The sequence below is a fragment of the Coenobita brevimanus genome, chromosome 38 (genome assembly GCF_032717465.1).
Source record: "Coenobita brevimanus isolate Jiangsu-jjx chromosome 38, ASM3271746v2, whole genome shotgun sequence".
In the NCBI taxonomy this organism is placed as follows: domain Eukaryota; kingdom Metazoa; phylum Arthropoda; class Malacostraca; order Decapoda; family Coenobitidae; genus Coenobita; species Coenobita brevimanus.
This window is the reverse complement of record NC_136991.1, coordinates 3,575,001-3,590,000: the sequence shown is the minus strand read 5'-3', so window position 1 is coordinate 3,590,000 and position 15,000 is coordinate 3,575,001. Positions and strand designations below refer to the sequence as shown.

Sequence of the window (15,000 nt, the reverse complement as noted above, 5' to 3'; positions counted from 1 at the left end):
CTGGTATAATTGGTCCACTGGTATAATTGGTTCACTGGTATAATTGGTTCACTGGTATAATTGGTTCACTGGTATAATTGGTTCACTGGTATAATTGGTCCATTGGTATAATTGGTTCACTGGTATAATTGGTTCACCTGGTATAATTGGTTCACCTGGTATAATTGGTTCCTAGACTGGTATATCTATGTTGCTCCTCTTACGGTACAGTAGCAGTGAAATAAGAACATACTATTGAGTGGTATAATCGGTTCCTGGTATACTGTAATTATTCCCCTGGTATAATGCTTGCTACGGGCCCTGGTACCTGGTATTATCGCTCTTTTGGTATAATCTTTGCTGGTATTATTGCTCCCGAGACTATTATTGGTGTGGTATAATCGGTCTTTTGGTGTTATAGCTTCTCCGGTATTATTCTTACTATTATAATTACCTTAGACTGGTATGATCGGTGGTATAATTGCTCCTTTGGTATAAGCCCTTCGCTGGTATAATCTCTTCCTTGCCTGGTATAATTGCTCGGATCTTCACTGACATAACTGTAATACCATAATTCGATGGGAAATACCAATACCGCTTCTCTCTGTCTCTCTGTCTCTCTCTCTCTCTCTCTCTCTCTCTCTCTCGTGAATTCTTATTGTGTTCCCGCCTGGCCTTAACTCATCACTAGACCTCACACCTGGAGAGAGAGAGAGAGAGAGAGAGAGAGAGAGAGAGAGAGACTAGATCACCAGTCATTCATTTATATGGTTACCACCCAGCGTAGTAAGTAATTTCCTGAGCTGCAAATCATTTGACTTGTCTTTTAGCGTAGAGTCACCAGGAGGCAGCACTACATCAAGTGAGTGGATGGTGGGCGCCCTAATGTACCATGACCCATGAAAAAAATTGCTACATCACATACCTTTGTTCCTTTTCCGCCATCATCGAGAGAGAGAGAGAGAGATGCGTGAATGAGTGAATCCCCTGCATTATTCATGAGTCGGCTTTTCATTCACTCGCTGATTCATCCGAGTGTGGAAGGAGTATTTGGGGCCTTTGTGTGTGTGTGTGTGTGTGTGTGTGTGTGTGTGTGTGTGTGTGTGTGTGTGTGTGTGTGTGTGTGTGTGTGTGTGTGTGTGTGTGTGTGTGTGTGTGTGTGTGTGTGTATGTGTGTGTGTGTGTGTGTGTGTGTGTGTGTGTGTGAGAGAGAGAGAGAGAGAGAGAGAGGATAGACTGATCGACGAGCGAGATAGAGGAGGAGGAGAAGGTGATCAGGAATATATAAAGAAAAATGTAAAACAGGACAAAAAAATGAACCGAGAAAACACTTTGAGAGAGAGAGAGAGAGAGAGAGAGAGAGAGTGAGAGAGAGAGAGAGAGAGAGAGAGAGAGAGAGGGAGAGATTGGGAGTGACAAAAGGCAGCTGTGTAAGAAAAATTCCTTAAAGACGGGTCGCATTGAGAAGATATTTTTTGTGTGTGTTTTGTTAATCATTATCACATTTGTTTCGGTCTCCCCTTCCTCTCTTTTTTTTTTCTCTCTCATTCTCTTCTTCACTTGCCTCTTCGATCTCCACCTCCGTCTATCTGTCTGTCTGTCAGTTTATCTATCTGTCAGTCTGTAGGTGTACAGCATGATAACTTACCTCTCTCTCTCTCTCTCTCTCTCTCTCTCTCCAGCCTAATGACTCCCTCTCGCTTCAAAGGACTCTCTCAAAACTGCGGTAATTAGCTCTCTCTCTCTCTCTCTCTCTCTCTCTCTCTCTCTCTCTCTCTCTCTATCACTGATAACTGAGATACTTAATTCTTTACGTATAAATGCGTTTGGGGGTATGCCTTGTTACATGTATGTGTGTGTGTGTGTGTGTGTGTGTGTGTGTGTGTGTGTGTGTGAGAGAGAGAGAGAGAGAGAGAGAGAGAGAGAATTCTCTCTCTCTCTCTCTCTCTCTGTTGGTTCCTTAAATAATCCAGGAAGAAGAGCAAACACTAAAGACTTAACCCGATTCACCCCTTCCCCCACCCTTCCCCCTCCCCATTTACCCCTTCCTCCCCACTCCCCACATCCCCCTGGCCTTCCCCCACCCTACCTCATCCTTCTTCACCCTTTAGTCTCCCTCACCTCCTCTTGCTTCTTCCTCCCTTCCCCCTCCCCAACTCTCCCCACCCTTCCCCTCCCTGTCCTGGTTCCTCACTGCTCTCCTCCCTCCCTTCCTCCCCTCACCCTTTATCACCCTTCCTCACCCCAGCGTTGCCTTCTTCCCACACCCTCTTCCCCCCCTTTCCACACCCCTGCCACTACCCCTCCCAACCCTCCCCTCCCCTCCCTCCCAATCCTTCGTTCAAGTTTTAAATCGTTTCCCCTCCACCTTTTCCCCTCTTTCTTCTCTTTTCTTTCTCTTCTTTCGTCTTTCCCCTCTTTTCTTTATTCCTTCTTTCGCCTCTTTCCTCTTCTTTCTTCTCTTCCTACTCTTTTTGTCGTCTTTCATGTCGTCCCTCTTCTTCCTCTCCTTTCCTCTCTTCCCTCTTCTTTCCTCTCTTCCCTCTCCTTTCCCTTCTTCCCTCTTCTTTCCCCTCTTCCCTCCCTCTTTCCCTCTTCCTTTTCCTTATCCCTCTCCTTTTCCTCTTCCCTCCTCTTTCCCTTCTTCCCTCTCCATTCTCCTCTTCCCCCCTTTTCCCTCATCCCTCCCCCTTCCCCTCGTCTCATCCCTTCCCCTTCCTCTCTTCCCTCTCCCTCCCCTTCTCCCTCCCTTCCTTGACCCTCCCTGTCTTTCCCTTTGGACTTATAAAGGGAGTATGTTTATGAATACTAACCCATAACACCCCAGCGTACTCTCCTTCGCCTAATACCTCATAGTCGCGCCACTCATAGGTGTAAAAATTTAGAGTTCCCTCCATATTTATCTTTGGAAATTACTCAGCTCAGTGTATGTATGTATGTATGTATGTATGAATGTATGTATGTATGTACGTACGGTGTGTATGCATGTGTGAATAAATGATGTATGTATGATGTATGTTTGAATGTATGTATGTATGTATGTATGAATGATGTATGTATGTATGTATGTGTGAATGATATATGTATGTATGAATGAATGTATGTATGTATGTATGTACGTATGAATGAATGTATGTATGAATGTATGCATGTATGTATATAATATATGTGAATGACATGTATGTATGTATGTATGTATGATTGATGTGTTTGTATGTATGTATATATGTATGTATGTATGAATGAATGATATATGTATGTCTGTTTGTATGTATGAATGTATGAAGGAATATATGTATGCATATATATGTATGTATGTATGTATGTATCTATGAATGTATGTATGTATGTATGTATCTACAGTATGTATGTATGAATGTATGTATGTATGTATGTATGTATGTATGCACGTATGAATAAATGAATGAACGTATGTATGTGTATATGTATGTATGTATGAACGAATGAATAAACAATATATGTATGTTTGTATATATGTATGTATGTATGTATGTATGACAGTCTAGATATAACTATGTGCACAAAGAAATATTAAACCTGTCCCACCTACAGACGCCTTCAAGGTCTGTGTGGTCTGTGTATCTGTGTGGGTTGCCTCTAGTCTCTTCCTCCCTATCAGTTTCCTTTCTGCCTGGCTTCTTCCTTTCACCGCCTCCTTTCACTCTCTCCCTTCCCTCCTCTCTTTTTTACAGCTCTCTCCCTGTCGCTTTCATCCATTTACTTGCTCTGTCTGCAGCCTTCTAAGTTAATTCTCTCTCTCTCTCTCTCTCTCTCTCTCTCTCTCTCTCTCTCTCTCTCTCTCTCTCTCTCTCTCTCTCTCTCTCTATCAGTGGTTTCGCTTCGTAGAGCTGGATGTCGACCGAGAGACAGACTTCAAGATCGTGAGAGTAGAGAGAGAGAGAGAGAGAGAATGGTGGGAAAACTTCAAAACAGCACCAACACCACTACTACCACATAACTCGCCCACATTTTCTTTATTGCTGAGAGAGAGAGAGAGAGAGAGAGAGAGAGAGAGAGAGAGAGAGAGACTTCAAAACACACCCTTACCGCCACAAAACTCACCGACATCCATTTTCTTTCAAAGACGCGAGAAGTTAGAGCGAGGGGGGACTAAAGGAAATAACATACACTGCATTTTCTTCCCTTGCGCAAAATAATGATGTGGTCGGGGACTTTGCCATTCCCTTTTTGACTGGCGGGATTCAATTTCAGACGATTTTTTTCACCTAAGGGAACTGGGCAAGGAAAATCTTCATCATTTTACTCTTTTCACCTTAACTTGGTCTAATATTTTCATCCCTTCGTCTTGAATGCTGAGTTATAGCAATGGATTAACACTAGAACATATTGCTACTTACAGATAGGCCTAAGTGCTATGGCAAGGATGTAGAGCCGCATTATAATCTCTTTCTGACAATGGATACGTGAAATAAGCTGCAAAAGTACGAAATTCTTTGCCAAATTAGGGTGAAAAGAGTATGGTCCATCTGTAATAATTCGTATAAAAAGGAAGGGTAAGAGGAAGGGAGTGTTTCCATAGTGAGTGCATGTGGAAATCGTTTAATAAGAGCAACGTGAACTTTTCTTCTTAAGATAATAACAATGATGATGATAATAATAATAATAATAATAATAATAATAATAATAATAATAATAATACCCTAATAATAATAATAATAAAAATAATAATAACTAAAACATTGTAATTGTCCTGCAGACAGTCACTAGTCTCCACCTACTGTTACTTACAATGACCTTGACCTCATTGGGAAGATCTGGATTTTTTTTTTTAATAAAACGAAATAAACTCACAGGAATCGATCCGCCAAGTTTCATTCTCAGATTACTTGTTCGGGTCCTGTTGAAATCTCCAGTAGACATGACCACCTTTTCTCGTTGTCTTATAATACTGATGTGACACTTTCTGACTTTCCCTTCCACTGCGCATAAAGGATTCGGATTTTTCTCAATCAGCTATGACCCATGTCAGGACACATAACCTGGGTCCTTCAGATTCCTCACGCAGGCTGCAGTTCTCCTGGAATCCTCGCGCGGCTCTTAGGCCAAAATAATAATAATACCAGCAAAAACAATACATAGGTGGAGACTAATAAATGGAAATAAATAAAGCAATAAACAAAATATATAATAGTAAAGCTAATGTTCTGTTGTTTTGAAAGGAAGAAAAAATGGCTGGATATTTTCTTACTGGTGAGCGAGAAAGAAAGTTTGAGATGTTTTTAGGGAAGGGGTAAAGGAAGGAAGGACGGGAGGAAGGAAGAGCTGAAGGTGTTTGTGTGCCAGTGTGTGTGTGTGTGTGAGAGAGAGAGAGAGAGAGAGAGAGAGAGAGAGAGAGATTTCTGTAATATGTGAAAAGAAGATAGGGAAAATACAAAAAAATATATTGAAATTTTGGACTGAGGTTGAATGAGGTGTTTTCCAAAAGAGAGAGAGAGAGAGAGAGAGAGAGAGTGAGTGAGAGAGAAAGTGAGAGAGAGAAGGTGGGGGTACGGTATTTCGTCAGCCAATTAAAGACGGCGGGAATGCGGACAACAGTTTCTCTCTCTCTCTCTCTCTCTCTCTCTCTCTCTCTCTCTCTCTCTCGTCTTCAGGTATCGAAAATCAAGTGTAATATAGTTCATTCATATTTATTCCCACTTAACGTAATTTCTTCCAATCTGTCTTTCCCTCTGACTATGACCTCCTCTCTCCCGAAAAATGTGCCGTGAAAATTTAAATTGAATAGATTTTGATTTTTTTTTCATTTATGGGGGGAAGGGGAGGTGTTTTTTAATGACTTTACAATGGCTTTTGATTTTTTATTGTTTTTTTTCTCTTTTCCTCTTTTTCTGTTTTTTTCTCCTCTTCCCTGTTTGTCTTCTCCTCTTCCTCCCTCCAGACTTTTCCCTCTTCTTCCCCCCTCTCCCCCGCTCCTCCTCCCCCCTCGCCTCCTCCCCTCCGCCTCCTCCCCCGTTCCCCCTCCCCCGTTCCCCCTCGCCCCCTCCCCCTCCCCTCCTCCCCCTCCCCTCCTCATCCTGCCCCTCCCCCTCCCCCTCCCCCTCCCCCTCCCCCTCCCACCGACCCACAAAGGAAATTCGTTACTAGACATACTTCTTCACCTCTGTTACCTCCCCCCTCCCCCCTAACCCCCCCGCTTTCCTCCCCTCCCCCCACTTTCAAGACATCTCCTCACCTTTGTCTCCTCCCCCTCCCCCTCCCCACCTGCCTCTCTCACCCCCCCCATCTTCCTTCCTTCAGATTTTTTCCCTCCCCCCCTTCCCTTTTATCTCTCTCCCCCCTCCCCTCTCAAAACAGGCCTGAACACCTCTCACCCCTAGCCCCTCCCCCTCTTATCCTATCTCCCCTTACCTCTCCTCCCCCTCTTTCTTTCTCCCTTCCCTCTCCCCTTCCACGTCCCCTTCCTCTTTCACCTCTCAGCCTTCCTCTGTCAGCCTCCTTGTACCTCTGTCTCTAACCATTTATACTTCTCTCCAATCCTCTCTCTCCTCGTCTCTCCTCCCTTTCTCCTACCCCAGCCCCTCTGCTCTCTTCTACTCCCCTCTCCCATTTTCTCCCCACACCAAGCCTCCCCCACCTTCCATTCCCTCCCCGTCTTTTTTCCACCTCACCATCTTTCCTTCTCTCTCTCTCTCTCTCTCTCTCTCTACCTTCCCCTCGTCCGCACCCCTCACTTCCCCTCTTCCTCCCCGTGCCCCCCTCCTCCACACCTGCCCCACCCTCCCACCTTTACACATCTAATTAGCATAAAACACAGGTGTAATGTCCGGTAAGAAGGAATTATATCTTGCGTGTAAAATAACAACACACACATCTTCCTCCTTTCTCTTTAATCTTCCTTCCTCCTCCTCTCTTTCCTCTCTCTTCTTTTCACATTAGATAGATAGATAGATAGACAGACAGATAGATAGATAGGTACATAGATAGATAGACAGACAGTGAGAAGCCTAAGAGAGCTGTGGGTAGAGTTGAATGCTAATACGTGTTGACTTATCTCAACAAACACTTGACATTCAGGTCTGACCACTCTTTTCGTAACCCGTTCCCTATCGCACAGCCAATCACACCCTCTTGCGTTTTTTTAGCCCACACCAGCAGGCTAATTCTTTCACGCCCCTTCCTCTTATCTCCGCCACTTAAAGGGAACCACATTCAATTGGATCTTGAATTTGGCTCTCTGTTATTTTTTTTTTTTCTTTGAGGGAACAATGTAGCTGGCCCCTTGTCTTGGGTTCTTTCTTTCTTATATTAAAAAAAAAAGGCCTGTTATAGAGAGCTGGTTATACAAAGCCTTATATGGGGAACATCTGAATATCATTGTCAAAAAAATATACTGGATATGTATTTGTGTTTTTATGCAGTATATTAAATGATGTTCATACAGATGCTTGGGTGTATGTATGAGTGCACGTATGTTGTATGTTGTTTTGGTTTGCTTTAAAGAAAACTGCAGTTTCTTTTCTTATTTTTGTTATAGTAGTAGTAATGGTAGTAGTAGTAGTAGTAGTAGTAGTAATAATAATAATAATAATGATAATAATAATAATAATAATAATAATAATAATAATAATAATAATAATAATAGCAACAGCAACAACAACAACAATACTAATATTAATAGTAATAATAAAAATAGTTCTAAAAACTGATAATAACTATAACTATTATTTTTTATTTTCATTATTATTATTATTATTATCTATTATTATTATTATTATTATTATTATTATTATTATTATTATTATTATTATTACTGTACTACTACTACTACTACTACTACTACTACTACTACTACTACTACTACTACTATTCTTTTCCACACGCTTTCCACCACTCTTCTTCGTCTTCCCTTCGGTGTGGCGTGCATTGGGTGGATAAGGCACAGTGTGGGAATCCTGTGGTATTTGTCCAGTCAGGTGGAGAGAGAGAGAGAGAGAGAGAGAAACAAGTAAAGATGATGATGGTGGTGGTGGTGGTGGTGGTGGTAGTGGTCGTGAAAAAATTAATAATAATAATAATGATGATAATGGTGATGATGATGATGATGAAGAAGGGGAAGAAAATAACGTTGATGATGATGAAAATGAAGAACGAGGAAGACAGAGCGAGAAGAAAATGAGGAAAAGGTGGGACAGAATTAAAAAGTCGAAGGGCCTGTCTTGAATGGAGTTGAATACCGTAGAAAAATAAAGGATTGGAACCTCTATAATTAAATCCTTTATAGGCGATTGGGTCGGGTTCTGTTGTTTATACTGATGGCCATCTCTCTCTCTCTCTCTCTCTCTCTCTGGATGTGTATGTGTGTGTGTGTGTGTGTGTGTGTGTGTGTGTGTGTGTTTTCTGTTCAGTCCCCCCTCTCTTTTTATTTTCGTCCTTGTTTCTTTATTCTCTCTCCCTCTCTCTTCTGTTTCTTCCGTCCTTCTTTCTCTTATTTTTTCTTTCTTCCTCTCCCTCTCTCTCTCCCATTTTCATTTTTCTTCTCTCTTTTTCCTTTGCATCCTGTTCACTCTCTTTATTTTGTATCACTTTTCTTTCTCCCCTCCCTCTTTTACCACTTTCTCTCTTTTTCCCATTTTCTTTCTCCTCTCTTTTTCTTTCCTTGTTTCTCTCTTTTTTGTCCTCTTTTTCTCCATTTTAAATTCAATACCTTTCTACCTCTGTTCCAGCCCTGACCTTCTCTCAACAGGATCAGGAAGGCTTTAGTGGGCATCGAGATAGATAGATAGATAGATAGATAGATAGATTGATTAGATAGACAGATAGATAGGGTTGGGTGATGATGGTGCTGGTGATGGTGGTGATAATTAGGTGTATTTTTAACTTAGCGTTACCCCGACAGGATGCGGAGGGCAAGAGTTAAGTAGATAGATAAAAATAGATAGTCAGTTGATTATTGATAGATGGATGGATGGATAAATTGATCGATAGAAAGATTGATAAACAGGTAAATAGAAAGATAGACGATTGATAAACAGATAGATAAATAGATAGATAAATAGATATAGTTGAGTAGAGATAGATGGGTAGATACCGTAGATGGTTGTGTAGCGATAGATAGAGAAAATAATGACCAAGAGAGGGCCAGTATAGTTAAACAAAAATAATTCAAAATCACATAGTCTAACTCCTTCCCGACAGGACAGATAGCGAGATAGATAAATAGGGAGAGAGAGAGAGAGAGAGAGAGAGAGAGAAGAACTATATCAGAGGGCAAGGTACACAGTGAAGAAATATTTTGAAAGAGAGGCGATGAAGGCACACGGAGAGAGAGAGAGAGAGAGAGAGAGAGAGAGAGAGAGAGAGAGAGAGAGAGAGAAGGAAGACTCTTACTCATCTACTCTTTCTTCCCGACAGGTTCCCGGGGTCTCGAGGTAGTGAGCATCGACGGGCCAAGTGTAGTCAAGAACGGATCCACGCCTCGCCTGGTCCTTGACTGCTCCTACGTCCTCACCGAATTTGACAAGACGAGTTTGGTGGTGAAGTGGTACTACAACAGACAGCCCTATCCCGTCTACCAGTGGATACCCAACAACGAGCCCCAGGTGAGATAGATAGATAGATAGATAGATGGATGGATGGATAGATAGATGGATGGATGGGTGGACAGATAGATGGATAGATGGATGGATAGATAGATGGATAGATGGATGGATGGGTGGATAGTATGGTACGACTGTAATGTTTTGATCTGTTATTTGTTATTTCTGCTGTGGTGATCATTTTTGCCTCTCTCTCTCTCTCTCTCTCTCTCGCTCTCTCTCTCTCTCTCTCTCTCTCTCTCTCTCTCTCTCTCTCTACTGTTACAATCATCTCAGTCTCATATTACTTATTCATTGTCATCGTCAGTTTTTCAGACCATTTTTTTTTTTTTTTGTCATTACTAATTCACTCACCTATTTAGCTTGTTTATTTATCATTCACTATTACCTCTTTTTATCAAGTCTATTTTTATATTTTAGTCCATTTTACTAACTTCATTTTAGCCTCATTTATCCTCTTTCTTTCTACATATTTATTGCCATCATCATCATTTGGTGTTCTCGTCCCATGTTAATCTTCCATATCATTAAGTTTTCGTCAGTACTTACTAATTTTGTCATTTGTCTCCCCTTACATTTATTTCCCATCATCAGCCTCCCATTTCCTTCTGTAGTTTGTCATCCATTTTCTGACTTTACCATTTTATAGATAGATAGATATAGATAGATAGGTAGGCCTTCATATTTCTGTCTTTTACTATCTTTTACATTTCCTGCACCAAACTTGCCTTTTGTTTTTTCTTTAATGTATTTTCTCCCATTTACATATGTATTATCGCTCCCATTTTCTTCAGTATTTCATCTCCCATTTTTTGTTTTTACCACTCTGTTATATTTTCTCCCATTTTCTTGAGTATTTCACCTCCCATTTTCTGTTTTTAACACTCTCTATTTTATTTTCTCCCATTTTTATCTCTATTTTCTCTCCCATTTTCTCTGTATTATATCCCCCATTTTCTGTTTTTACCACTGTCTTTTATATTTCGTGTTTCCTCCTATCTCCCTCTTCATTTTCTCACATGCCCGGCCCCCTTACTATCTTTATTGCTGTCTCTCCCTCTTCCCATCTTTTATCGTCGACTCAGCTCCAACTTTGCGCGTATATATTTGCCCTGAGATTCGTGGGGTGGCGGTGGTTTAGTGGGTAACGTGCTTGGCTGGCATCTGAGAGGACCGGGGTTCGAATCTAAAGGGTGGCTTTTTAGAATGTTGGGCTTTGAGGAGAATGGTAGTTCAGGAAGAGGGGAAAATGAGAGAGAGAGAGAGAGAGAGAGAGAGAGAGAGAGAGAGAGAGAGAGAGAGAGAGCAAGGAACATTGAAGAATATTTTGACAGAGAAAGAGAGGCAGTGAAGAAATATGGAGAGAGAGAGAGAGAGAGAGAGAGAGAGAGAGAGAGAGAGAGAGAGAGAGAGAGAGAGAGAGAGCGAGAGCAGATTGAGAATTGAGGACTGAGAAGTTTGTGGCGGGTCGTCTTTCTCACTTTTATACTCTCTCTCTCTGTCTCTCTCTCTCTCTCTCTCTCTCTCTCTCTCCCTCGTTTCATTAGTTTTTTTCCACTCTTTTTTCCTGTATTGTTTCTCTATCTCTATTTCCTTTCGTCTCTTATTCTCCTTTTTTCCCCTTTCTCTTTATCCTATTTCCTTTCGTCTCTTATTCTCCTTTTTTCCCCTTTCTCTTTATCCTATTCTCTTACAGTTTCTTCTCTCTCTGTCTTTCTCCCCCCCCCTCCTCCTTCTGTCTCTCTCTCTCCTTGTTTTTCTCTTCCTTTCTCCTTCTCTCTCCCACTCTCTCTTATCCATCTGTCTCTCCTCATCTTCCTCCCTCTCACTCTTTCCCCACTTTCCTTCCCCTCTCTTCCTTTACCCTTAGCATCCCTCCTCCTCCTCTCCCCCTTCTCTCCCTCTTCCTTCCTTCCCTTCATTGTCTCCCATTTTTCCCTTCACTCCCATATAATTTTTTCTCTTCTTCCACTTGCATCCCTCCTCTTCCTAACTCCTCCTCTTCTCCTCCCATACCTCTTCCTTTCCATCCCACACGCTCTCTCCCATCCCCCTCCCTCTCCTTTCTTCCCTCCCCATCTTCCATCTCTCCCCTTCCTCCCATGTCATCCCTCCTTCCACCACTCCTTCCACTTCGCTCCTCTTCCCCCTCCCATCTTCCCTCACCAATCCTCTTCTCCATTCCCTCCGCCCACCTCCTCCTCCTCCTCCTTTCCCCTCCTCTCATCCTCTCTCACTCATCCCCCTTCCTCTTCCCACGTCAGTTCTTTTACACCTTCCTCCTCTTCCTCTCATGCTTCACCGCATCCTCTTCCCATCTTCCTCCCATCCTTCCTCTCTCCCCCTCCTCATGTTCCTCCCATCCTTCCCCTCTCACCCTCCCAACACCCTCTTCCCGTCTTCCTCCCATCCTCCCCCTTCCCCTCCCCCCCTCCCTTACCCCTCCCTGCCCTTCCCCTCCCTCTTCCTGACCCTTTCACTTTTAAAACACGTAAGTCTGAAGTCAATTCCATGATTGGCCGGGGACGAGTGTGTCTGCCTGGTAAAAACGTTGCTAAGTATTTTCACCTTTTTTTTACGGTTTTTTTATTTTTACTTTTCGTCAAGTTTGGTGGCTTGAATTAGGGAATGAGAATATTGGTTTGAATTGAAAGGAATGTTCGTTATTATTATTATTATTATTATTATTATTATTATTATTATTATTATTGTTGTTATTATTATTATTATTATTATTATTATTATTATTATTATTGTTATTATTATTATTATTATTATTGTTATTATTATTGTTATTATTATTATTATTATTATTATTATTGTTATTATTACTATTATTATTATTATTATTATTATTATTGTTATTATTATTATTATTATTATTGTTATTATTATTATTATTATTGTTATTATTATTATTATTATTATTATTATTATTGTTATTATTATTATTATTATTATTATTGTTGTTATTGTTGTTGTTGTTATTACTATTATTATTATTGTTGTTGTTATTCTCTTTATCATTATCATCATTATCATCATCATCATCATCATCATGGGCAGGATTTAGACACAGGATTAGAAAAACTTACATGTGTAATTTTAAACAGTCACAGTGACCCAGTAACACACACACACACACACACACACACACACACACACACACACACACACACACACACACACACACACACACACACACAGATAGACAGATAGTGTTTATTCATCCATACCACTTATCTCACCTACCTCACTCAGTCTACCTCATCCTCTCTCTCCATCTCACACCCTCTCATCCACGTAACCCCTTCTCCCCCAGGACCTCGGAATGCTGAAGGGGCGTGTGGACCTGATGTACCGCGTATCAGACGACGAATACTCTAAACACCGGGCCCTCGCGATCCTTAACCCTACCACGGAGCTGACGGGGGAGTACACCTGTTGGATATCGTCTTTTGAGAATGAAGACTTTAAGAGGAAGGATGTCATTGTCTACGGTGAGCGTTGGATGGATTTAGGCCTTAGTTTACTGTATATATATTCTAGTATTCTCAAGGCTGCTCCCCTAACACCATTTCCTAAGTGAGTTATTTTGGGGACTTTAAGAGGGTGTCATTGTTTACGGTGAGCGTGGGATTGATTTAGGTCTTATTTTATATATATTCTCATTAATTAAGGAAGCTCCCCTAACGCCATTTCCTAAGCGAGTTATTTTGCTTGTTACACCTTATCGTCGTCTTCTGTGCTACTTAAACCATTCTGATTTCACAGGCGATTTATTTTTCTTATTGTAGGAGAGTTAGGCATGGAAAGTTAAGGAACCCCCCTAACACCTCTTCCATAGCGATTTATTTTGCTTGATACACTTTGTCTTCTTCTGTGCTACTTAAATCATTCAAATATCACAAGCCAAAATCCCCTAACACCTGTTCCCCTGCGATTTGTTTTGCTTATTACACTTTATCATCATCTGTGTTACTTAAAATTATTCTAATATCGCCATACTTTGCATAAATGATTAGCCATCCGTATACAAAAATAAATCGGTAAGAAAGAGGTGTTAGGGAGCTTCCTTTACCGACGAGAATATGGACTTTAGAAATTAATTATTGATACTTAATTTGGGGGGATTTTTTTTTCATTTATTTATTTTTCTTGTCGATTTTATTTGTTAGGTTTTAGGGGTATATGAAGGAAAAATATATAAGCAGTAGGTTTTATTATCATTATTATTATTATTATCATAATTATTGTTATTACTATTATTATTATTATTATCATTATATCCTCTTATTATTATACCATTATATCATCCTCTTTTTTCTCTTTTTTTCACCTCTTTTTTTTTCATTATATCCTCTGTTTTTCATATTTCGTCAGTATTTTCTCTTTTTCTCTTTATTTCCTCTTTTCCTCTTTATTTCACCTTGTCTCTCTTTATCTCATGTCCATTTCATTCTTATTTTCTCTACTTTTCTCTCTTTTTCACCTGTTTCCCTCTTTATTTCACCTCTCTCTCTCTCTATTACACCTCCATTTCTCTTTATTTCCTCTTTTTCTTCTGTATTTCCTCTCTTTTTCTCTTTAGTTCCTCTCTTTTTCTCCTTTTTCTTTTTTCTCTTATCTTTTTCTGTTTCACCCCTTTTTCTCTTTATTTCCCCTGTTTTTTCTCTTTTTCCTCTCTTTTTCACTATTTCCCCTCTTTTTCTCTTTTTCCTCTCTTTTTCACTATTTCCCCTCTTTTTCTTTTTCCTCTCCTTCTCTTTTTTCCCTCTTTTTCTCTCTTTCTCCCCTCTTTTTCTCTCTTTCTCTATTTCCCCTCTTTTTCTCTTTTTCCTCTTTTTCTCTATATCCCCTCTTTTCCTCTGTTTCCCCTCTTTTTCTCCTCTCTTTTTCTCTTTTTTCCCCTCTGGCCTTCAGTAGAGAGTAAAAAAGGTCTCTGTAATCGACCTGTGTGATTCCGTTTCTTCCGGATGGAGCTGAAAAAGAGTTGAGAGAGAGAGAGAGAGAGAGAGAAAAACCATCTTCCATACGAACATCTATAGGGAGCGGCTGACTGACTGGGCCTTTCTAAGAGGTGATCCCACAACACACACACACACACACACACACACACACACACACACACACACACACACACACACACACACACACACACACACAAAGGGAGGATAGAGGAGGAAAAACAAAGTCAGTGGAGATCATCAGAGGGTTAAGGGGGTTCTAAGAGAGGGGGGCGAGGGGGACGAGAGGAGGGGGCGAGGGGAGGAGGGGGAGGCGTCTGTGTGCCAATCACGGCTGTTGGAGTGAGAGAGAAATGAAGTTACTTTCCCGTCATGAGCAGAGATTACGCAAAAAAAAAAGAAAAGACAAAAAACTTTAACCCTGGCCGATTGAAGCATGTAGAGGATTTAAGCTTGTGTGTGTGTGTGTGTGTGTG

General features: G+C 40.9%; 1 protein-coding gene across 1 annotated transcript in view; it reads left to right on the top strand.

Annotated features, from left to right (window-relative positions):
- Window positions 1–6,780: 6,780 nt before the first annotated feature.
- Window positions 6,781–15,000, top strand: part of LOC145396491 (uncharacterized) — an 88,892-nt gene continuing 80,672 nt past the window's right edge. The window contains exons 1-3 of the mRNA XM_080269861.1: window positions 6,781–6,787; window positions 9,373–9,560; window positions 12,880–13,057. Of these exons, the coding sequence (XP_080125987.1) occupies window positions 6,781–6,787; window positions 9,373–9,560; window positions 12,880–13,057 (373 nt within the window). The remainder of the gene's footprint in view (window positions 6,788–9,372; window positions 9,561–12,879; window positions 13,058–15,000) is intronic.